General features: G+C 44.0%; 2 protein-coding genes across 2 annotated transcripts in view; both read right to left on the bottom strand.

The window, feature by feature from the left end:
• Positions 1-2,605, bottom strand: part of LOC103076278 (zinc finger protein 551-like) — a 220,216-nt gene extending 217,611 nt beyond the window's left edge. Inside the window, 1 exon segment of the mRNA XM_082931098.1 lies at positions 2,552-2,605. Coding sequence (XP_082787224.1) covers positions 2,552-2,584 — 33 coding nt within the window. The 5' untranslated portion in view covers positions 2,585-2,605.
• A 35-nt stretch (positions 2,606-2,640) lies between these two features.
• LOC103076000 (gastrula zinc finger protein XlCGF7.1-like) lies at positions 2,641-18,339 on the bottom strand. The gene is given in 5 exon segments (XM_082931097.1): positions 2,641-2,755; positions 8,559-9,272; positions 9,306-9,412; positions 15,338-15,433; positions 18,133-18,339. Coding segments are annotated over 5 exon segments (1,239 nt in total).
• Positions 18,340-23,787: the final 5,448 nt, after the last annotated feature.

Here is a 23,787-nt window from a genome sequence, read left to right as displayed (position 1 = left end):
ACTCTTTCCACCACAACTGTCTCACAACTTCACTCCCACAGCCACAGCCCCCTTCCTGCCCTACACCAAAATCATCTCCTCAGTCTCTCTATCCATTACTCAGTATATGTGATCCACAGAATGCTTGGCAAATTCAAACACGATCAAGTATGACCCTAGTTGGTGACGGTGCCCACTGACAAAGGCAGCCTTGAGTCCTGCTATGAAGGCCTCCTTCCTTGACTGTCCCTTGCTTCAACCTCACCCACTAAGAACCACATCAGATCTCAGATACCCATGGCCCTACTCCACTTCTGCTGCACTTGATGAACCCTCACCAGTCATAGCTTTCCTTTCTCCACCTAACCCTCATTCAAGGCCCAGCACCTGGACCTCTACATCATCTGTGAGTTTCCCAGATGACCGCTTGTGTCCCCAAGCTAATCTGCCAGCCTGACTAGAACACCCCAGGTCCCACCAAGGGTTACAACAAAACCCTAGTGAGTTGGTAGAGCAGTGAATAAACACCAGTTTGTCTGAATTACTCCTGATGATGCCTCTGCATCCATCTCATGCCCACTGATGCTTCAGAAGCCTTGGTTGCATGCCAAACCATTTACCCTTATAACCCTCTCTGTGACTAACTCCTTCACCCATGTTATGACACCTACCTCCCACAACCAGGGATCCAAGCAGGAAGCCCAGTCCACAGACCCATTCTCTTCTTCCTAGGCTATTATTACCATTATCCTCCTGACCAGGACTCCCCATACTAAAATGATCTACAGCTCCTCCTTGGTCCACACTGTCTACTACCTTTTGTATAAGTCTCCATCCCAAACTCCTCCTCAGAGAAGGATGCCCACAAACTGCACTCTGAAACACCTCATATCATTAAGAGGCCAAGAATAAAACTTCTGATATCCCCAGTGAAAATTACTCTTACTATGGACTTCCCCATATCAGTTGGTAGAGCTTCCATCCTTCCACATGCAAAATCCATACTTTCACTTCATCCCTGACTCCTTCTTCCAACCTCAAAATTAGAAAATCCAGCTTGCCATACCTAAAACACCAATCCAGAATCCAGCCACATCTCCCAACTCCATGGCCACCACCCTGGTCCAGCTACCAGCACACTCACCCAGATTATAGGAGTATCCTTCTCCCTGGTCTTCCTAACACCTCCCTTATGCCAATACTGTTCTCCATGCTGCAGCCACAGGGAGCCTGTTGAGACCTGGGTCAGATCACCTGTCTCCACTGCTCCAAATTTCTCATTGCTCCTATCACCTCCAGAAGAGAAACCCAATTTCTCACAAAGCTGTTCCAGGGAATTCCCTGGTGGTGCAGTGGTTAAGAATCCGCCTGCTAATGCAGGGGACACGGGTTCAATCCCTGGTCTGGGAAGATCCCACATATCATGGAGCAACTAAGCCTGTGTGCCACACTACTGAGCCCACAGAGCACAGCTCACTTACAGCCCATGCTCCACAACAAGAGAAGCCACTGCAATGAGAAGCCCACGCACCACAAGTAAGAGTAGCCCCCGCTCACTGTAACTAGAGAAAGTCCACGCACAGCAATGAAGACCCAACGCAGCCAAAAAAAAAAAAAAAAAAGCTGTTCCAGACCTACCTCCTGCTCCACTGCTCTCAGCTCCCATGAGAAAGAAAAGATACCTGCACATCCCTGAACCCTCCCTCACCTCCCCTCCAGGCCTTTGCACATCTGGTACCTATGCCAGATCTGGTACTTTCCTCATCTCATTCCACTCGTTGCCAAAAATAGGAACCATCCTAAATAACTCTAGGCCTGGTGTTTGTTCAAGGCCCCCAGGCCCAAGGCCTGGAAGAGTGGCAGAACAGTACCAGGACGCTATTACCCCAGAGACCACACGGGTGGGGTGAGGACTAACGAGACCCTGAAATAAACTCCACAAACCAGTATCACTAAGAGATTCCGTAGTTATAGGAATCTGGGGAAAAAGAGAGGTTGTTTGAGAGTTTGACCACCACGGCCAGCATCCTTGGGCTCAGACCGCTAAGTACCCTTGGCCAGCCCAGGAGCCAGGAGAGCTCGAGATGTCTGAATTACCTCTGGGCCTCCGTCCTGAGAGCAGTCTTGCCAGCTGTGTAATCTTTTACAGGATTCGACCTTTCCCGTATCTATTATCTCTCTTCTCGTCTCTTCTTCCTCTGAGCAGCCTTTGGAAAACTTTTAGAATCCTATCTCAGTGTCCCTCTTTTGCTCACACCCTTCAGAATGAAAGTAAATCTCCTCAGGCACAACTTCGCCTCACAGTCTTTGTGTCCTGCAGACATAAGACGGACTCCAGGTTTCCCGAATCCTCCCGCCTCAGTCCAACCTCCCAGCCTTTGCACTTGCGGGTCCCTTCGCCTGCCACCCTCTCCCACGCGCCATCACACTGTCAGAAAAAGACCTACCCACGACCGCCTCACGTCCTGGACACCGCGCCCCGAGCTGCAGGCACGTGAGCAGGCGCCCCGCACTTGGGTCTTTAATGTCTGGGGGGGTGAGGGCGGTGAGAGCCCGGAAGACGAACATTTACCTGAGGCGGGTCCCTCAGCGCCGCCGCCGCCATCGGAGTCTGTGGACGAAGCGGAGTCTGTGAGGCGTGGAGGTCCCGATCTCAGCCTGTTACGGGTCAACCCGAGGTGCGCCGCCGCCAAGCCTTGGATCCGCCTCTGTGGAGGCCTCTGACGCCTTCTCTTTTAGGACCCCTGGCTCCGAGACTCTGAGTGGGCGACCCGAACTGAGAAAGGCCAAAATGACCGCCACAAGGAAGACGCCAGAAGTCCCGCCCCGAAGCGAAGCCCACGCACGGAAATACCTCTGTCCTGGGCTTTCATTGGCTCAACTCCGCCACCATTGGGCGCATTGCCCTCTGGGTAGTGTAGTTTCCACAGCTGTGCAGGAGGAGATTCCCGTCGTCCACCTTGGCCAAGAAACGTTCTGCGCAGCACGGAGAAATATAGCCATTATTTTGTAATAACTTTAAATGAAGTACACGCTATAAAAATATTGAATCACGGGCCCCCTGGAGGTCCAGTAGTTAAAAGACTCCGCGCTTCCACTGCAGGGTAAGATCCCACATATCGCTTGAAGGGGCCAAAAAAAAAAAAAATTAAATCACTATGTTGTATACGTGAAACCAATATAACATTGTAAATCAGCCATACTTAAATTAAAAAAAGAAAAAAAAAAGGTTCTGGGGCACTGAGAGTGGCGCTGAGAAATGACTAACCTTGGGGGGAAAGGAATGTGATTATCCCTTTTTAAAGGGGCGGTTCGCGGGTTTCCGGGGAGTGTTGTCTGCCACGGATCATTTGTTTAGAAACATTATTCCGGTATCTGTAAGCTCAAAATGGCCCCCCGTGGCTAAAAAGATTATTCCAATTATTTCCAAAGGCTACAAATGCGAGCGGACATATTCTCATTCAGACTCAAAATGCATCCGCTCTTAGCTGGAATGTAATAAACGTTTTCTTGTTATTCAAAAACATAGTTAGAAGTGTTGTTTGTTTTTTAACTCTGTATGTTTAGTTAGGGCCATGACTTGGAAGATGAGTAACGATGTTTAGGCCTCCCTGAAATAGGAGGATAAGAAGTTGTCTCTGCCTGTTTCCCAGAGAACATCTGTCATGCCTGTATCCTCACTGATTGTGTCTAAACCATAAAGCAGAACTGTCTAGCCACTTAATATTTCTTACTCAATGACCAAAGATATATTCAGTTCCTTTAGGAATCTGACATCTATCTCATATGGAGAGCAACTTATGAAACTGTTTTGGTATAGTGTAGTGCCTGCTCAATTAGTGATAGTGTTCTCAGGCAGAGGGCATGTGCAAAAGGGGCATCTGAACCCCATCATCTCATCTCCTTGCTGGGAGGGGGTTATCATTTCTACAGTGATTGTTGGGGCTGTTGTGCATGAGGAATAGATGATATCGAAAAAAAAAAGTTGTGAAATGCGAATTATAAGGAACTATTTATAATGATTATGTAGTTAGTCAAAGATAGTGGCAGAGATAACTCTGGGGAAGCATCTGAGAAGTGTGAAAAAAGTTAAGACCTCAATAATTTTTATTAGGAGATACTAAAGTCTGAGAAGAGATGAGTTAAGCTGAGCTCAATATTTTTCCCTGATTTAAACATTTATTTTTATTTTTATTGGCATATAGTTGATTTATAATATTATGTTAGTTTCAGGTATACAACATAGTGATTCAAAATTTTTATAGATTATATTTCATTTAAAGTTATTACAAAATAATGGCTGTAATTCCCTGTGATGTACAATATATCCTTGTTGTTTATTTATTTTCTACATAGCAGTTTGTACCTCTAAGTCCCCTACCCCTATCTTGCCCCTCCCCTCTTCCCTCTCCCCAGTGGAGACCACTACTTTGTTCTCTGTATCTGTGAGTCTGTTTCTGTTTTGTTATATTCACTAGTTTGCTGTATTTTTTGGATTCCACATATAAGTGATATCAAACAGTATTTGTCTCTCTTTTTCACTGAGCATAATACCCTCCAGGTCCATCCATGTTGCTGTAAATGGCAGAATATCATTTTTTATGGCAGAGTGGTATTCCACTGTGTGTGGGCATGCATGCATGTGTGTGTGTATGTGTGTGTGTGTGTGTGTACCACATCTTTTTTATCCATTCATCTGTTGATGGGCACTTAGGTGGCTTCTATATCTTGGCTATTGTAAATAATGCTGCTATGAACATTGGGTGCATGTACCTTTTCAAATTATTATTCTTGTTTTCTTTGCATATATACCCAGGAATGGAATTGCTGGATCACATGGCAGTTCTATTTTCAGTTTTTTGAGAAACCTCCATTCTGTTTTCCACAGTAGACATTAACTGCTCTGGGACATCCAAGGAATGGGGAAACGATCACGAAAATAAATCCAACAATAACAGCAGCAGCAGCTGAGTCTCCATGAACCTCACTGTGCACATGCCCCAGGCTGAAGGCTTCAAGTGCCATGATAAAGAGACTGTCCCCAGTTCGGCAGCTAGACTCCCAGGTTTGAATCCAGCCTCTTGAATCTGATACTTTTCTGTGGTGTGACCTTGGGGGACCCACTTCATCTTTGTGATCCTGGATTTCCCCAGCAATACAGTAATAGCTCCCAATACCCAGAGTGCTGTGAGAATTAAAAAGAAATGCTCAAAATGCAAGTCCTGGAATTCTGGTACCAGTACAGGCTGTATTTTGTTGCTTTGAGTGACCGTCACAGAGGCTACGGTGAACACCTTCATCACCTCCCTGTCACAGTCAGTGAAATAAATCTTGAGGAACTCTAGAGTGGCCCACAGATTCCCTGGGATTCCACAATGAGACCTCAGTAACATGAAGACACGTCTTCCAGTGGACCAGAGGGTTCTAGGAAGCCCCATTTGTTTCTCACAAGCACCTGGGGACAGAAAGGCCCAGAGGTGTATGGCTTCGGGATATCACCTGCAGGTGTGGCTGGTGGTGTAGCCACTGCACACAGAACGGGCACCTCAGCTCCTCCAAAGGCCTGGGCACAGGGCTGCTCTTTATCCCCATTTTACACAGGAGACAACCCAGAAAGTGGATTGTTTTGCCTGTTGTCCCAGTGATGTCTGGCGACGAGATTTAAACCCACATTGTATGGCCCACGTTTGGGAAGTCTGATCACTGACCTATTCTTTGGCTTCCAGAAGAGCTTCAGAATGTCTATCCTAATACCACCTGGTCCACCTGTTTTTTTTTTTTTTTTTTTTTGGTCTGTATTGGGTCTTTGTTGCTGTGCACAGGCTTTCTCTAGCTGCAGCAGGCAGGGGCTACTCTTAGTTGTGGGTGCAGGCTTCTCATTGCAGTGGCTTCTCTTGTTGCAGAGCACGGGCTCTAGAGTGAAGGCTCAGTAGTTGTGGCATGCGGGCTTATTTGCTCCGGGGCATGTGAGATCTTCCCGGACCAGGGCTTGAACCTATGTCCCCTGCATTGGCAGGTGGATTCTTAACCACTGTGCCACCAGGGAAGTCCCACACCTGGTCCACCTTAAAGTCCTGCTCCAACCCACCAATCCCCAAGATAGACCAGGAAAATGGGTGAAAACTACAAAGCAGGGCTTTATTATATTATTAAATGTCTAACTTAGGAAAGTGATGAAGTGTGTTAATAATGCAGATAAATCTATAATGCAAATTAATTAAGTCTATGATAAATATGAACATTACATTGTGTATAGCATACAAATTTGCAAAAATTAATAATTTATTTTATTTATTTGGCTGCATTGGGTCTTAGTTGTGGCACGTGGGATTTTAGTGACAGCATGCAGGATCTTTCATTGCAGTGCGTGGGCTTCTCTCTAGTTGTGGTGCGCAAGCTCTAGAGCACGCAGGCTTAATTGCCCCACTGCATGTGGGATCTTAGTTCTCCAACCAGGGATCAAACCCATGTCCCCTGCATTGGAAGGCAGATTCTTAACCACTGGACCACCAGGGAAGTCCCCAAATTTGCAAAAATTAAGAAATATTTTTCCGGAATTGAAAACAATTATTCCATAAAGCAAAAGAATCACTTATGTTATTCAAGGAGTAAAATGGGTAAAATTCCAATATATCTTTGTTATTTCACTGCTCTATTTGTTAAAAGGAAATAGCCCTAACTCATAAAGGAAAATAGCCTAAATGATATGAGCACACATTTTACCAAAGACATACAGATAGCATATACACATCTGAAAAAATGCTCATCATGAATCCTTAAGTAAATCCAATTAAACCAACACTGAGATAGCATGACACACTTATTAAAAGGGCTAAAATTGGGGACTTCCCTGGTGGCATAGTGGATAAGACACTGCACTCCCAATGCAGGGGCCCGGGTTCGATCCCTAGTCAGGGAACTAGATCCCACATGCATGCCACAATTAAGAGTTCACATGCCACAACTAAGGAGCCTACCTGGCACAACTAAGACCTGGCACAACCAAATAAATAAATAAATATTTTTTTAAAAAGTAGGGCTGGGCGTCCCTGGTGGCACAGTGGTTGAGAGTCTGCCTGCCGATGCAGGGGACGCGGGTTTGTGCCCCTGTCCGGGAGGATCCCACATGCCATGGAGCGGCTGGGCCCGTGAGCCATGGCCGCTGAGCCTGCGCATCCGGAGCCTGTGCCCCACAATGGGAGAGGTCACAACAGTGAAAGGCCCACGTACCGCAAAAAATAATAATAATAATAAATAAATAAAAATAAAAAAAGGAGGGCTAAAATTAAAATAATTAAACAAATCAGGATTCACTAGGATGTGAGGAAATGGAACCCTCATACACTGCTGGTAGGAATGCAAAAAGTCATTTTAGATCAAAATTTGTTAGTTTCTTCAAAAGTTAAACATTCACCTACCCTATGACTCAGACACTGCACTCAAAGTTATTAAAAAAAGATAAAATATATTCATTTTAAGAAATGTACACAAATGTTTGTATCACGTTTATTTTTAAATTGTCAAAAATCTGGAAATAACCCAAATGTCCATAAACAGATGAATGAATAAACAAATAGCGATTTATCCAAATATAAGATTACTCAGCAAAAGAAAAAGGTGAAGTATTCACATAGTGTCATTGATGAATCTCAAAGTAGTTATACAACATAAAGTAAACCTGGAAAAGGGGTAAATATTTAATGATTCCCACCATATAAATTCTACAAAATGCAAAGGTATCAATTTTAAGTGAAAGTAAATCTATGATTATTTGGAGGGAGGGAAGGGCAGGGAGAGATTATAAAAGGACATGAGGTAAACATACAGCAATGGATATGACCATTATTATAACTATAATGGTAGTTTCACAGGTTCATACCTACATCAAAACTTATCAAATAGTATACTCTAAATTATGTATATAAGAAAATGTATAAAGTTTAATTCAATGTAAATTATACCTTTAAAGCTATAAAAAATGGCTTTACATTTCACAAATCTGTGCATCCCTTTTAAGAAAATAAATATGGGAATGCTATAATGACCACCATGTCTCTCCTCCTGCCCTCTGAGAATCAGTCTTGCCTCAGTGGAAGCCAACATTGGTGAGCAATGAAGGACGTTTCCAACCATGTCAACAGGAATACAGACTGGGCCACAAAGCTACATCCCAGGACTACAGATCTCCATTTTCACTACCTTTGTGTTCCTGCCTCTGCAGTAACGGCCTTAAGGAGAATATCAGTGAGAGACTACAAGAATCCACAAACCCTTACATGGGAGACCAGTGGTCAGCTTCCCTGAGCACACTGGGATGGTGACTGATGCAAACTGTGGGGACCTGCCAGGTAGTAAAGGTAAAACGTCTTTGGCCAAAGAAATTGGCAGTGACATAAATTTGGCAAGAGCCCTGAGCAGATCAGAGAGTATAACAAGCCACACATGCTTTCATATAACTAAAACTTACAGGGGATCTCCTAAATGTGAACTGTGAACACTGAACTCAGATAGATGGCTCCTTTAGTGCCATTATAATCAACAGGACAATCGCACATTTCCTAAAAAGCTAAGGCCTTTACACAGTGTGAACTCTTTGATGTTGAAGGAAAGTAGATTTTTTGCTAAAGGATTTACCACATTCATTACTCTTACAAGGTGTTTCACCAGTGTGAACTTTCTGATGACAGTGAAGTCTGGAGCTGAAGGTGATAGATTTCCCACATTCATTGCACTCATAAGGCCATTCTCCAGTGTGAACTCTCTGATGACCATGGAGGCCAGACCTAGTAGTTAAAGTTTTCCCACATTCACTGCACTTATAAAGTGTTTCTCCAGTGTGAACTCTCTGATGACAATGGAGGCCAGTGCTGTAGGTAAAAGACTTTCCACATTCACTGTACTCATAAGGCCTTTCTTCAGTATGAACTCTCTTACGATCATGGAGGCCAGACCTAGCAGTACAAGATTTCCAACATGCACTGCACTCATAAGGCCTATCTCCTTCGTGAACTCTCTGATGATAACGGAGGTTTTTGCTATAGGTAAAAGACTTCCTGCATTCATTACACTCATAAGGCGTTTCTCCAGTGTGAACTCTCTGATGATAACAGAGGCCAGACCTATCGGTAAAAGACTTCCCACATTCAGTGCACCCATAAGGCCATTTTCCAGGGTGAATACTGTGTTGCTGAGTAAGGATGGAGCTATAGCTAAAAGACTGTGCACATTCACTGCACATGTATCATTTTTCTCCAATGTGGCTTTTTTGGGGATAAACGAGCAAAGATTTGCAGCTAAAGGATTTCCCACATTTGCTCTACCTGTACTGCCTTGCCCCAGTATGAACTCTTTCATGTTGACTGAGGGTTGAGCTCCACTTAAAAGATCTGCCACATTCACCACACATGTAAAGCCCTTCTATAGTGTGGACTTTCTGATGCACAACATACAAGGATTTGAACCTGAATGCTTTCCCACAGCCCTGGCACACAAAACACTGTCTTACAGTGTGTACACCCTGGTCCTGATCAAGTGTGTTTTGGGGGTTGAAGGCTTTCTTGCATTCTCCCCAGGTATAATGAATTTTTCTTCTTCGACAAGTCACCCCACACTCAGAGATTTTGTTTGGCCTCTCCCGGGAGTGAGTGGCCTGTTGCTGGAGGTGTCCTGGCAAGACTAGGAAGTCCTTCCCAAGCTCCCTGCAGGTAAAAGGCTTCCATGACTCCTGGAAATTGCAGTTCTTCACAAGTGAAGCCTTGTCTACACTGCCTAAGAAGGGTTTTTCTCCCATGTGCTACTTCTAGTGTTGTTTGCTTGCCCTGAAATAAAAACATTTTGCACATGCCCCACACCTTGACTTTCTGGCTGTGTTGTGTTCCCTGCTGCTCAGCCAACTGGAAAATGTCTCTCAAGACTGGACCACAGGGCTTCCCTGGTGACGCAGTTGTTAAGAATCCACCTGCTAATTCAGGGGACATGGGTTCGTGCCCTGGTCCGGGAGGATCCCACATGCCACAGAGCAACTAGGCCCGTGTGCCACAACTACTGAGCCTGCATTCTAGAGCCCATGAGCCACAACTACTGAAGCCCATACGCCTAGAGCCTGAGCTCCACAACGGGAGAGGCCACCACGGTGAGAAGCCCATGCACCTCAGCTAGAGAAAGACCGTGCACAGCAATGAAGACACAATGCAGCCATAAATAAATAAATAAATAAATAAATAAATAAATATTTTTTTAAATTAAAAAAAAAGACTGGACCACACATCTCACAGGGGTGGGTCTTCCGGGAAAATGGAGCTTGACAGGGAGTTCTGGCCTGTGAGATTCCTACAGAAATGCTTTGTTAAAAGGGTACCTCTGCATCCTGTGCTCCACAGCAGCAACCTGAACCCAAAGAAATACTGGTGAAGTATATGTTGACATTATAGGAATCGGGCAAGCCCATCACAAATGTGCACCCGTCACATCTAGGCATGGGTCCAGGGATACTTTTGAAGACAAGCAGGTTGAACTCTGAAGAAATGGCTGCTGTGCATTGCTGGGCTCCTAAAGTCACCGAACAGTGGAAACCCCACCAAGGGAAGGACACAAAGACAATGTATAACACAAGGAACAGAGGTAGGGTTTACAACTTACTCCTCTGTCATTGGCTTCCTATAGAACCATTCCTGTTGGTTGACATGAGGCTGTGTAGAAGAATGTGAATGTACCCATCCCATGAAAATCAACTGTAACAGATTAGATACTGTTGAAAGTCAATATAAGGATATATGCACACCTCCAAGCACAGCATGTGTGGCCTGATGTTGGAGAGCACTACAGGGAGACCTGTCAAAGAAATGGTTGAGATGTGGGGTTTAGAGAGATGGAGATTACTGCTGGAAAGAAGCCAGAGTGGAAATGATAACTACTAGAACAGACAAGTTGGTAAAGTATCAACAATGTGGAAGAACAAATGGCAATGGGATGTGGACACAGGCAATGGAAACAAAACACTGGTTGAATGGGACAGGTCTCTGGTATGGTCTTACACACAGCCCTGGTGTCACACCCTCACCAACTGCCATTCACCAAGGCCAGGCTCCCTCTGAGCCCACTCTTCCATGACTGGAGTCATGTCTATCCTGTGATGCACAAAGGATTCTCCCCCCAACTCCTAGCTGAGCAAGTACATGGGACACATGATGCAAGTCCTAAGAGAAAAACAGTGCAAAAGAATGGCCAGGGGGCTTCCCTGGTGGTGCAGTGGTTGAGAGTCCGCATGCCGATGCAGGGGACATGGGTTCATGCCCCGGTCCGGGAAGATCCCACATGCCGCAGAGCGGCTAGGCCCGTGAGCCATGGCCGCTGAGCCTGCGAGTCCAGAGCGTGTTCTCTGCAACGGGAGAGGCCCCAACAGTGAGAGGCCTGCATAATGCAAAAAAAAAAAAAAAAAAGAATGGCCAGCACTGTTCCAGAGCAACTCAGCACAAAAAACGACCAGAGAAAAGAGATCTATGCGAGTCATGCCAGTGAGATGACCGAATAAGAGATACTAGCATTCATTCCCCTTCCAAAAACAATTAGACAGCTATCAATGAATAAAAATAGCCCTGGGGTGGATGCGGGGTACAGCATAAGTGTCCAATTAAGACAAACAGCAACACAGTAGAGCAAAAGAAGGAGAATAACTGCACAGAAAGGATCGCTGGGAAAACTGGCTTAGCAGAGATGCCTGGATGGTTAGGATCAAAGTACGTAAGTGAGAACTACTTGTGTCAGCCACTGGGCTTGTGCCATCATGGTCCCTAGTGGCCTGCTCTGTAGAGGACCCTCGCAGCCTTTGTCACTGACAACAAAGAACCCCTCCAATAGAAGCAGACTCCCCAGTTTTCACATTAGAGGATCCTGTAGAGTTCATCAGCATGGATTCGAAAGGAAATCCCCTTAGCCATAACATCCTCAATGGGAGAAAAGGAGATCAGTGGATTCCCAGCAGTCTTTGTCACCAAAGACTCCAAAAGCCATTGCCACCACTGCATACTACTGCTGCCATGGTCACTGAGGACCCCTACAATCTTCACCACTCTGATCTCAGGTGACAGATCTGCACAGAGACTATATTCCCAGGGTCTTCACTGGAGTCAACACCACAATACCCCACCCAGCCAGCACCCTTGCATTCACATGAAGGTGAAGCTATTTCTCTAACCAAAATTCACCCCAAATTGTTGAAAGAAATGACTGATTCACCACACATATACACATCGACACAAGGATAAAAGAAACATGAAAAACAAGGAAACATGATACCATCAAAGGGACATAATAATTTTCCAGTAGCCAACCTCAAAGAAATGGAGATCTACGAACCACCAAAGGATTCAAAATAAATGTTTTAAGGAAGCTCATTGAGGGGGCTTCCCTGGTGGTGCAGTGGTTGAGAATCCACCTGCCAATGCACGGGACACAGGTTCAAGCCCTGGCCCAAGAAGATCCTACATTCCACAGAGCAACAAATCCCGTGTGCCACAACTACTGAGCCTGTGCTCTAGAGCCCATGAGCCACAACTACTGAAGCCTACATGCCTAGAGCTCGTGCTCCACAACAAAAGCCACTGCAATGAGAAGCCCGCTCACTGTAACGAAGAGTAGCCCCCACTTGCTGCAACTAGAGAAAGCCCGTGTGCAGAAATGAAGACCCAATGCAGTCAAAAATAAATAAAATAACTTTAACAAAAAGGAAGCTCAGTGAGCTACAAGAGAACACAGATAGATAACTCAACATGATAAGGAAAATGATACCGGAACAAAACAAGAAGTTCAGAGAGACAGGAATCATAAAAAAGAATCAAACAGAAATTCTGAAGTTGAAGAATACAACAAATGAAAAGAAAAATGCAACAGAGTATCAACAACACACTTGGTCAAGCAGTGGAAAGAATATGTGAACTCAAACACAGGTCATTTATCATCCAGCCAGAGGGGGGAAGAAAGTGAAGTCAGCATAGGTAAACTATGGAATACCATCAAGCAAAACAATATTTGCATTACTGGAGTCCCAGAAGAAGGAGAGATAGAAAGAAAAAGTGTCAGAAAGTTTGAAGAAATAATGTCTGACTTCCCAAGTCTGGGAAGAGATGTGGACACCCAAATCATGATGCTCATAGGTCCATGTACAGATTCATTCCAAAGAGGATATTACCAAGACACATTATAAACAAAACTGTCAGTAAACAAGCAAAAAAAGCCAAACAGAATTTTGAAAGCACGAAGAGAAAAGAAACTCCTTCACACAGGGAATCCTCATAAGGCTATCAGTAGATTTTTCAGCAGAAATCTTGCAGCCTAGGAGAGAGTGGGATGATATACAGTTGGTTCTCTGAATCTGTGAATTCTAAACCTGCAGATATAGAGGGTTCACTCTGTTCACTGTACTATGCCATTTTATACAAGGGACTTGAGCATCCACAGATTTTGGTATCCACACGGGCTCCTAGAACAAATATCCTATAGATACTGTATTCAAAACACTGAATAAAAAAACTGCCAAACAAGAATACTTTACCTAGCAAAGCTGTCCTGCACAATTAAGGAAAGACTTTAGACAAACAAAAGCTGAGGGAGTTCATTGACACTCAGCCTGACTTCTAAGAAATCCCAAAGGGAAAAGAGACTACTTAGTCTTGGGTCTTGAAAATTTTTCTTTCTCTCCATCTGAACTCAAGGCCTTTGTTGCAACCATCCTCCACCAGATCACTGGTCAGGCCAAGAAACATCCTAGCTTGATCCCCCTCTTTGTATTTATTAGAGTGAGAGGTACTGGAGCAGCATTGTATGTCTTGCACCTGGAACTGTTCAATCCAGATGTTAGCTGGGACAGAAAGGATAACCCAGGGAGTTCCCTGGCAGTCCAGTGGTTAGGACTTGGCATTTTCACTTCTGTGGCCGGGGTTCAATCCCTGGTCTAAGGAACTAAGATCCCACAGCTGCCCAGCATGGCCAATGAGGAAAAAAAGAAAGAATAACCCAGAACCCTGGAACAAACTAGGTCCCAATGATCAATACAAGTTCTACTCAGTGAATGTCGATTGCAGCAAACTGAAGAAAGAAGTTCCAGACTTCTAAATGAAATGTTTCACTATAATGCTTCTTAGAATGAAGGTCTTCCAGAAGCCATCTGCACAATTTTCCACTTAACCAGGAAATATTTCCCCTCTAAATGCATGAAATCACATTTTTGTTTTGTGTTGGGGTTTACAGTAATTAATAAATATCTGAAACTTGAAAAAAAAAAAAAAGCCAAAGGGAGTTCTTCAGGCAGAAATGAAAGGATAATAAATAGAAACATGAAAACATAGGAAAATATAAAACTCACTGGTAAAACTGAGTATTTAGTAAAATTCAGATTACTATAATACTGTCTTGGTGGTGTTTAAATCACTCAAGTATAAAAGTTAAAAACAAAAGGATTAAAAAAAAAGGATTAGAATAATTATAGCCATAATAATTTGTTAATGGATACACAATATAAGAACATGTGAACTGTGACATCAAAAACATAAAATGTGGTGGTGGCAGGGAGAGTAAATTCTGAATGGTGTCAGGAAAACTGGATATCCATAGGTAAAAAAATAATGAAACTGGACTCCTGTCTTATACCACTTATAAAAACTAACTTGAAATAGATTAAAGATTTAAATGTAAGACCTAAAAACGTAAAATCCGTTAAAGACAACCTAAGGAAAAAGTTCTGTGAAATTAATCCTAGTGATGATTTTTCTGGATATCACCAAAGTACAGGCAATGAAAGCAAAAATAAACAACTAGGACTACACCAAATGAAAATACTTCTGCGTAGCAACGCAACAATCAACAACAAAAAAAGGCAATCTACAGAATGGGAGGAAATATTTGCAAGCCATGTATCTGATAAGATGTTACCATCCAAACTATACAACGTATTCAAAAGACTGAATAACAAAAAAATAGAGTTAAAAAATGGGCAACGGACGTGGAGAGAATACATACAAACAGCCCACAGTTATATGAAAAATGCTCTTCACTAATAAGGTAGACTTCATTAGGCTCACTACAAGATTATATACCTCAAATCATTACCTATTAGAGATCAGTACAGCAGATATTAAGCTACAAAAGAAAGGAGAGAGCAGTGTAAACAACCCAGCCCTGGCTATGACAGCAACTACTCAGAAAGCTAGGCAAGGAAGCAGTTCCCATGGTCCATATGTGAGAAGAAGACAACATCCTCTGAAGAAAAGGAAGGGAGGAAAGAAAGAGCCTAGTCCAGGTCACTGGGAAGAGTAAGGGGAAAAAAAAAAAAAAGAGTAAGGGACTTACTCTTCAGCGAGGATACAAGTGCAGAGTTCTCCAGCATCACTTCGAAGTACAGGCATCTCTGAGCCTCATCAAGCAGACCCCATTCCTCCCAGGAGAAGTACACGGCAATGTCCTGAAAGGTCACACCACCTTGTCATGATTAGTACAAATGAAACTACGAATATTCTCTGAGAACCCACAATCCAGCTCCTCACACATCTCCACAATCATCCTCTTTCAAAGCTCCCCACCTCAAAGGAGATACCAGGCCCTGGTGCCACTGATGCCCATGCTCTCCTCAGGGTTCCATTGATTACTGTGCTCAGCAACAAAAGATGGAGGGGCGGGGGGCCGCAGCAGCACATAAATGCCATCTCAGCTCTGGGCCTGCCAAGCAATTCCCTTGGGACCTCCCAGATTGTGCCTCCAAGACACAAATTTGGGCTCATGCTTCACGCTTAAGGCCCCAACTCCAGGGCCTGTGGACCATCAGCTCACAATTCTCTCCTTGTGCACATCATTGTGTAGACACATCTCTCACATCTTCAGACCCCACAGTTGCACTTCCCCAGCTCTGCCACCTTCCTGCCCCACACCACAGACATCTCCCTGGACTCACCCATGTACTTGGCAAACGGCATCCAGAAGAGTGCTTGAAAATTACTAACATGATTTAGTACAACCCCAATCCTCTGATGGATCCCACAGCAAGGTAAATTTTCAATGCTGCTTTGATGATTGATGTTGCCTGTGATCTTTGTTTCAATATTAACCACCCAGAGCCACATGTAAATTTTAGATATCCATGACCCTCTTCCACTTCCATGCTGCACTTGCTGTCCATTCAGCCACCACAACCTTCTGCTCTCCACCCAAACTTCATTAAAAGCCCACTCCCACCCAAACTTTATTAAAAGCCCAGTCCCACATGCCCGGCACAGTGACTCTCCCAAACCCATATTCGCCCCAGACCTTATTCACTAGCAAGAATGAAACATCCTACAACCCATCAAAGCTCACCACCAAATCTTGGTGAATTCATACAGTACTGAATTAGCAGGAGCCCTGCCTCAGTGTCATCTTGTCTCAATTACTCCTATGCCTCCTGGACATAGGAGCAGCTATCTCCAGTCCATTCATCCCATGGAAGCCTTGGCTACTTGCTAGATCAACCCACACCATTTCCACTATCACCCCTCTCCCTAATCTCTTTTTGTGAGGTCCAGCAACCCCAATAGTGTCAAGGAAGAAAACTACTCCTTAGTATGCACCCTAGTCCTTCTGGATCTCCAATAGCGTTGTCACTAAAACCTGCATTCCCTTCCTAAACAACATCCACAGCTCCACACTGGTCTACATAATAGCCACCACTTTTGAAAGTCTCCCTCCTGAAAGCCTTCTCCAGATTTCCAGACCTGTGTGTCCAACTGCCCACTCCACTAACTGTTCTCTGAAACTTTTCAGAGTCTTATCAAGACCAAAACAAAACTTCCGATGTTCCCAAGGAAAATTAACCTACCACCAACTTTCTCATCCCAGTTTGTTGGAGCTTCCATCCTTTCAGCTGATAGGATGAAAATCTCTAGGGTCATCTCTGGCTCCTCCTTTTTCTCCCTCACCTACACCATCCAAAGTCTACTCAGCTCTTTCATTAAAAATGGACCTGGAATCCAACCTTTTCTCCCACCTCCATGGTCATAACTCTGGTCCATCAACACTCATCTGGATTATAGCAGTAACCTCCTCCTGAATTCCCTGTCACCTGCCTTAACCCCATAATCTCTTCTCCACTGTGTAGCCAGGTGGACCCTTTTAAACCTAAGTAAGACCAACTCCTTTCTCCTATACAAATCTCCCATTATCTCTGTAATAGATGCCCAGAGTCTCAGGCAGCCACATTACAGGCCTGATTCTTGATTCGCTGCTCTTTGTTCTTAACAGAAAGAATGGAGACCTACTGTACCCTGTTCCCAACTCAGTCACACTGAGCATTTGCTCATGCTGCTATATGTTCCTGAGATAACTCGCACACCATATGTTTACACTGGTTGCCAGAAATAGGAACACCACTATGTTACCGATTGGCCTGCATTGGGGTACTGCCAGGGTCCCCACAGGCAACAGACAGGAAATCAGCACGGGAAGTGCCTCAAGACACCACAATTTCAGACACTATACCGCTGATGTCAGGACTAGTGAGGGCCTGGGACATGCTCTCTTTCCTTGTGTAAATTCCCTAAGTTCTTTTTTAACCTCCAGAATATGTGGGAAGAGGAAGGAACCATGGCTTGGTTCCATGTGCACAGGACTCCCTCGTATCCCCACCCAGCCCTGGAACCAGGTGACTTCGGATTAATTTACTAACCTCTGTGTTTCCGTCTTCAGAGCTGCCTATTACCAGATCTCTGAACCTGGACAAGGACTCTACTTATCTGTGCCTCACTATTCTCATCACGCATATTCCCGACTGTTCCCTCTCTGAGCAGCTTTTTGGTAAATTTTAAAACCCTAATATAGGGGCTTCCCTGGCAGTCCCGTGGTTAAGATTCTGCGCTTCCACTGCAGGGGATTTGGTTTCTATCCCTGGTTGGGGAACTAAGATCCCACATGCCGAGTGGTGCGGCCAAAAAAATAAATAAATAAATAAAACCCTAATACAGACTGTGTCTCTCTTCCATTCACAACTCTTCATGGCTCCCAGGTCCCTCTGTTTGCCAATCCAGGCGTGACTCCCCCTCACATTCATTGTCCCCTAAAAACAAAGGCTGGACCCCAAGTTTCCAGGAGCCTCCCGGCTCAGTCCTACCTCAAAGCCTTTACACATGCCGGTACCCCCGCCTGTAACCCTCTCCCACGCGCCATCACACTGTCTGTGAGAAATAGGGACCCCGTCTTCCCGGACACCGCGGCCTGGGCTGCGGGCACGTGAGCAGGCGCCCGGCACTCGAGTCTTCCTCGTCTGGTGGGGTGAGGGCGGTGAGGGCCCGCAGGACGAGCGTTTACCTGAGGCGGGTCCCTCAGCGCCGCCGCCGCCGCCATCGGACTCTGTGGGCAGAGCGGGGTCGGGAGCAGCAGTCCCTACCTCTACTCAGAGATCTACAGCCTCTGACACGGTAAACAAGTCCGAGGGAAACAAAAGTGGCCTCAACCAGGAAGTAGCCGGAAGTCCAGCCATGACACGCTTCCTAAGACCGGAAATACCCCTGTCCTGGTCTTTCATTGGAGGAACACCGCTTTTCTTCTGGTGCAGTGTGTTCTGGGCAATGTAGTTCCCATAACTCCACAGGCCTGCGGGAAGGGGCACTCCTCATCCGCCCCCGCGGAGCAAAAGTCCCAAAAAGGGACGCTGGGAAAAGGCGTCCTGGCTTCAAGAGTGAAGGGAGGGGCTTCCTTTCCTTTTAAAGGGGCCGAAGGCGGACTGCAGGGGAGTGTTGTCTGCAGTTCTTTAGCACTGTAAAGTATTTAGAGATGTAGGTGGGGAAACTTTCCTCTACCCAGTTTTTACCTTTTCAGCTCAAGCTCTGTAACAAAAGGCAATAACAAGAGAAAAACAAACAGGAGTTTATTGACATGTTTATACATACATGAGAGAGTCAGGGTTGAGTAACTCAAAGAATTGGGTTAGACACAGGGAGATGTGAGGGCTCACATCTGCAGGCAGAAAGAACCGCGGCCTTAGGAAGGGCCGCAACTTTGGAGAAGGTGCAGTTACTCTCCGGCTCCACTGTTACCGCTAATATAAGTAATGTTTGTAAAATTCTTACCTAATAAATAATTTAGGACATTAAAAAAAGAAAAAGAAGTGGCTTAGAATTCAATCTTATATAATACGTTCGACAAAGAACAATACATTTGAGGTATAACAAAGAAAGGAAAAAGTACTTGAGTCGCTAGGGATGCCAAATAATGTGGGAAAGTAACGTTGGATAAGAGCTAGTGGTAAAAAAAAAGAGACAACAGACCCCAAATGGAGTCACTTGTGCTAAACGCATGTCAGCATAGCAAGACTTAATATCTGAACCTAACCGCAGTTTTAGCTTCTCCTAAGAATGTAATCTTAACCAGTCAGTCTGGAATTTCCTGGCCAGCACTAGTGAGGTAATCTGCCGGCTAGACACTTTTTATCTCCCAAAGGAGAGGGCCCTTCGTGAAATAATCTGTTGACCTTAAAAATAAAATAGTTAGGGGCTTACCTCGTGGTGCAGTGGTTAAGAATCTGCCTGCCAGTGCAGGGGACACGGGCTCAAGCCTTGCTCTTGGGAAGACCCCACATGCCACGGAGCAATTAAGCCCGTGCACCACAACTACTGAACCTGCTCTCTAGAGCCCGTGAGCCAGAACTACTGAGCCCACGTGCCACAGCTACTGAAGCCCAGGCGCCTAGAGCCTGTGCTCTGCAACAAGAGAAGCTACCACAATGAGAAGTCCTTGCACCACAGTGAAGAGTAACCCCTGCTCACCGCAACTAGAGAAAGCCAGCACACAGCAACAAAGACCCAACGCAGCCAAAAATAAATTAATTAATTTAAAAAAAAAATAATAAAATAAAACAGTTATTTTACCAGTAGAAATGGGTTTATTCAGAAATAGCAGAGAATTATAAATCAGAACAAGCAAGCAATGGCAAAAACCATAGGCAAGTCCAACAAAGGAGAGGGATGTTATTTTACAGAAAAAGGGAGGAAGTCAGGAGGCATTATTTTGAAAGAAAGTCTATTGGAGAAAAGCGAGAGTTTAGGGTAATGAGGGTTTCTCATTGGTGGAGTTGCTGGGGTACTAGGTTTCTTGTAGGAGATGCAATGTACATCTTTCCCTGTTGGGGCCTGTAACTGACGATTCTTTCCTGTTGATGATTCTTCTGTTGGGGTTTATAATTGACAATTCTTCCCGTAGTTGATGTTCAGTGGTACTTCCTGAGAGCTCCCCTTCTGGCCTCTTGACCACATATTAGTGAGGTTTCCCTTTATCAATGTTCACAAATTCGTCCTTTATGACCTCCTTGTCTCACCCCCCTCTCTGCCCTTAAAAACCTTTCCTTTCCTGTAGCCCTTTGGAACTTCTTTCTAATCTCTAGATGGGATGGTTCCCTGATACATGAATCATTCAATACAGCCAATTAGATCTTCAAATTTAATCAGATGAATTTTGTTTTTTGCCACTAGTTAGCAAAGTTTGTTATGTAAATTCCTCTTGTGCTGTCTCCACGCTAATAAGGGTCTAAAGTTGTCTCTGGTGATTAATTTTTGTCCTTTGTAAATTTACATCCTGTTCTTAGGCAAATAGGGGGAGAACACAGTGCCTTTCTTGCATTAACTGCTTCTTAATTTCCTTTAGTTCAAAATAAATATGTCAAAAAGACATATTTTGGGGTGAAATGAAAAGGAGGTCGTATTTCAGGGATGGAGTCATATTCTCACAAAGATACTAAATAAATGATCAATAGGAATGGGCAAAAGACCTAAATAGACATTTCTCCAAAGGAAAAAAAAAAATTGGGCTGGCCAAAAAATTCATTCCGTAAGATGGCTCTGATTGTGCTTAGTTGTCTATAACATCATTCGAAACAATTTTGTTAGTTTGTATCATGAGAGCTGTCGTATCAGAGTGCATTTTAAAAAAAATCAAAATTGGTGAATTTTTTTGCAGCCATTTTAATATTGAAGATGGAAGAAAAAAGCAACATTTTCGGCATATTATGCTTTATTATTTCAAGAAAGGTAAAAACGCAAATGAAACACAAAAACGAAAGATGTGTGCAGTGTATGGAGAAAGTGCTGTAACTGATCAAATGTGTCAAAAGTGGTTTGCAAAGTTTCGTGCTGGAGATTTCTCGCTGGATGATGTTCCATGATCAGGTAGAACACTTAAACGTGATAGCAATCAAACCGAGATATTGAGAACAATCAACATTATACCATGCAGGAGATACCTGACATACTCGAAATATCCCAATCAAGTGCTGAAAGTCATTTGCACCAGCTTGGTTATGTTAATCGCTTTGATGTTTGGGTTCCACATAAGTTAAGTGAAAAAACCTTGACCATATTTCCTCACATGATTCTCTACTGAAATGTAATGAAAACATTCTGTTTTTAAAACAAATTGTGATGGTCAATGAAAAGTGGATACTGTATAATAATGTGGAATGGAAGAGATCATGGGGCGAGTAAAATGAACCACCACCAACCACACCAAAGGCCTGTCTTCGACCAAAGAAGGTGACGTGTATATGGTGGGATTGGAAGGCAGTCCTCTATTATGAGCACTTTCCAGAAAACCAAATGATTACTTCCAACAAGTACGGCTCCCAATTAGACTAACTGAAAGCAGCACTCGACGAAAGCGTACGGAATTAGTCAACAGAAAACACATAATCTTCCATCAGGATAACACAAGACCACATGTTTATTTGATGACCAGACAGAAACTGTTATAATCTGGCTGGGAAGTTCTGATTCATCCGCCATATTCAACAGACATTGAATCTTTGGATTTCCTTTTATTTCAGTCTTTACAAAATTCTATCAATGGAAAAAAATTCAGTCCCCTGGAAGACTGTAAAAGGCACCTGGAACAGTTCTTTGCTCAAAAAGATAAAAAGTTTTGGGAAGGTGGAATTATGAAGTTGCCTGAAAAATGGCAGAAGGTAGTGGAACAAAAGGGTGAATACACTGTTCAATAAAGTTCTTGGTGAACATGAAAAATATCCTTTATTTTTACTTAAAAACCAAAGGAATTTTTGGCCAACCCAATACACATGGCCAATAGACAAATGAAAAGATGCTCAACATCCTTCATTATGAGAGAAATACAAATCAAAACTATGATGAGGTACCACCTCACACCAGTCAGAATGACCATCATTAAAATGTCTACAAATAATAAATGCTGGAGAGGGTGTAGAGAAAAGGGAACCCTCCTACACTGTTGGTGGGAATGTAAGTTGGTGCAGCCACAATGGAAAACAGTATGGTGGTTCCTCAAAAAACTAAAAATAGAACTACTATATGATCCTGCAATCCCATTCCTGGGGCATATATCCGGACAAAACTATAGTTCAAAAAGATACACACACCCCTGGGCTTCCCTGGTGACACAGTGGTTGAGAGTCTGCCTGCCGATGCAGGGGACACAGGTTCGTGCCCCAGTCTGGGAAGATAGATGCACCCCTATGTTCTTCAAAAAGATACATGCACCTCTATGTTCACAGAAGCATTATTCACAATAGTCAAGACATGGAAACAACCTAAATGTCCATCAACAGATGAATGGATAAAGAAAATGTGGCACGTATATACAATGGAATACTACTCAGCAATAAAAAAGAATGAAATAATGCCATTGCAGCAACATGGATGGACCCAGAGATTATCACACTAAGTAAATCAGAAAGAGAAAGGCAAATACCATATGCTATCACTTATATGTGGAATCTAAAATATGACACAACTGGGTTTCCCTGGTGGCGCAGTGGTTGAGAGTCTGCCTGCCGATGCAGGGGACACGGGTTCGTGTCCCGGTCCGGGAAGATCACACATGTCGCGGAGAGGCTGGGCCCGTGAGCCATGGCCGCTGGGCCTGCGCGTCCGGAGCCTGTGCTCTGCAACGGGAGAGGCCACAACAGTGAGAGGCCCGCATACCGCAAAAAAATAAATAAATAAAAAATAAAAATAAAATAAAATAAAATATGACACAACTGAACCTATCTACGAAAGAGAAAAAGACTACCAGACATAGAGAACAGACTTGTAGCTGCCAAGGGAGAGGGGGGATGGGGGAAGGAAGGAGTGTGAGTGCAGGATTATCAGATGCAAAAAATTATATAGAGAGTGGATAAATCACAAGGTCCTACTGTATAGCATAGGGAACTATATCCAATATCCTGTAATAAACCATAATGGAAAAGAATATGAAAAAGAATGTATATATATGTATAACTGAATCACTGTCCTGAACAGCAGAAATTAACACAACACTGTAAATCAACTATACTTCAATTTAAAATAAATAAATAAATGGACTTTCCTGGTGGTGCAGTGGTTAAGACTACATGCTCTCAGTGCAGAAGGAAAGGGGTTCGATCCCTGGTCAAGGAACTAAGATCCCACATCAATTAATCAATCAATCAATCAAGAAAATGTAAAATGGTCCTAAGGATTCTGAAGTAAAGCAAAAATAAAACATAGGAGACTAGAGAGTTTGGGGCAATTCCCCCTCCCCTGCCCCCACACCTCACGATTTGCGGGATCTTAGTTCCCCGACTAGGGGTTGAACCTGAGCCCTCGGCAGTGAGAGTACGGAGTCCTGACCACTGGACCACCAGGGAATTCCCTGGGGCAACTTTAGAAGGGGCAGCCTGGGAAGGCCTCTCAGAGGAGGGAATACAGAATGAGTCTAGAGTGAAGTGAGGAAGGAAGCCATGTGGATGACAAATGAATAAAATATTCGAGTCCTGACAGTGATATGGCTACAATGAGAGAAACACAG

This window comes from Lipotes vexillifer, unplaced genomic scaffold (assembly GCF_000442215.2).
Source record: "Lipotes vexillifer unplaced genomic scaffold, Lipotes_vexillifer_v1.1 scaffold995, whole genome shotgun sequence".
Taxonomy (NCBI): domain Eukaryota; kingdom Metazoa; phylum Chordata; class Mammalia; order Artiodactyla; family Lipotidae; genus Lipotes; species Lipotes vexillifer.
Note: the sequence above shows the minus strand (reverse complement) of the source record. Positions and strands in the feature narration are given on the sequence as shown.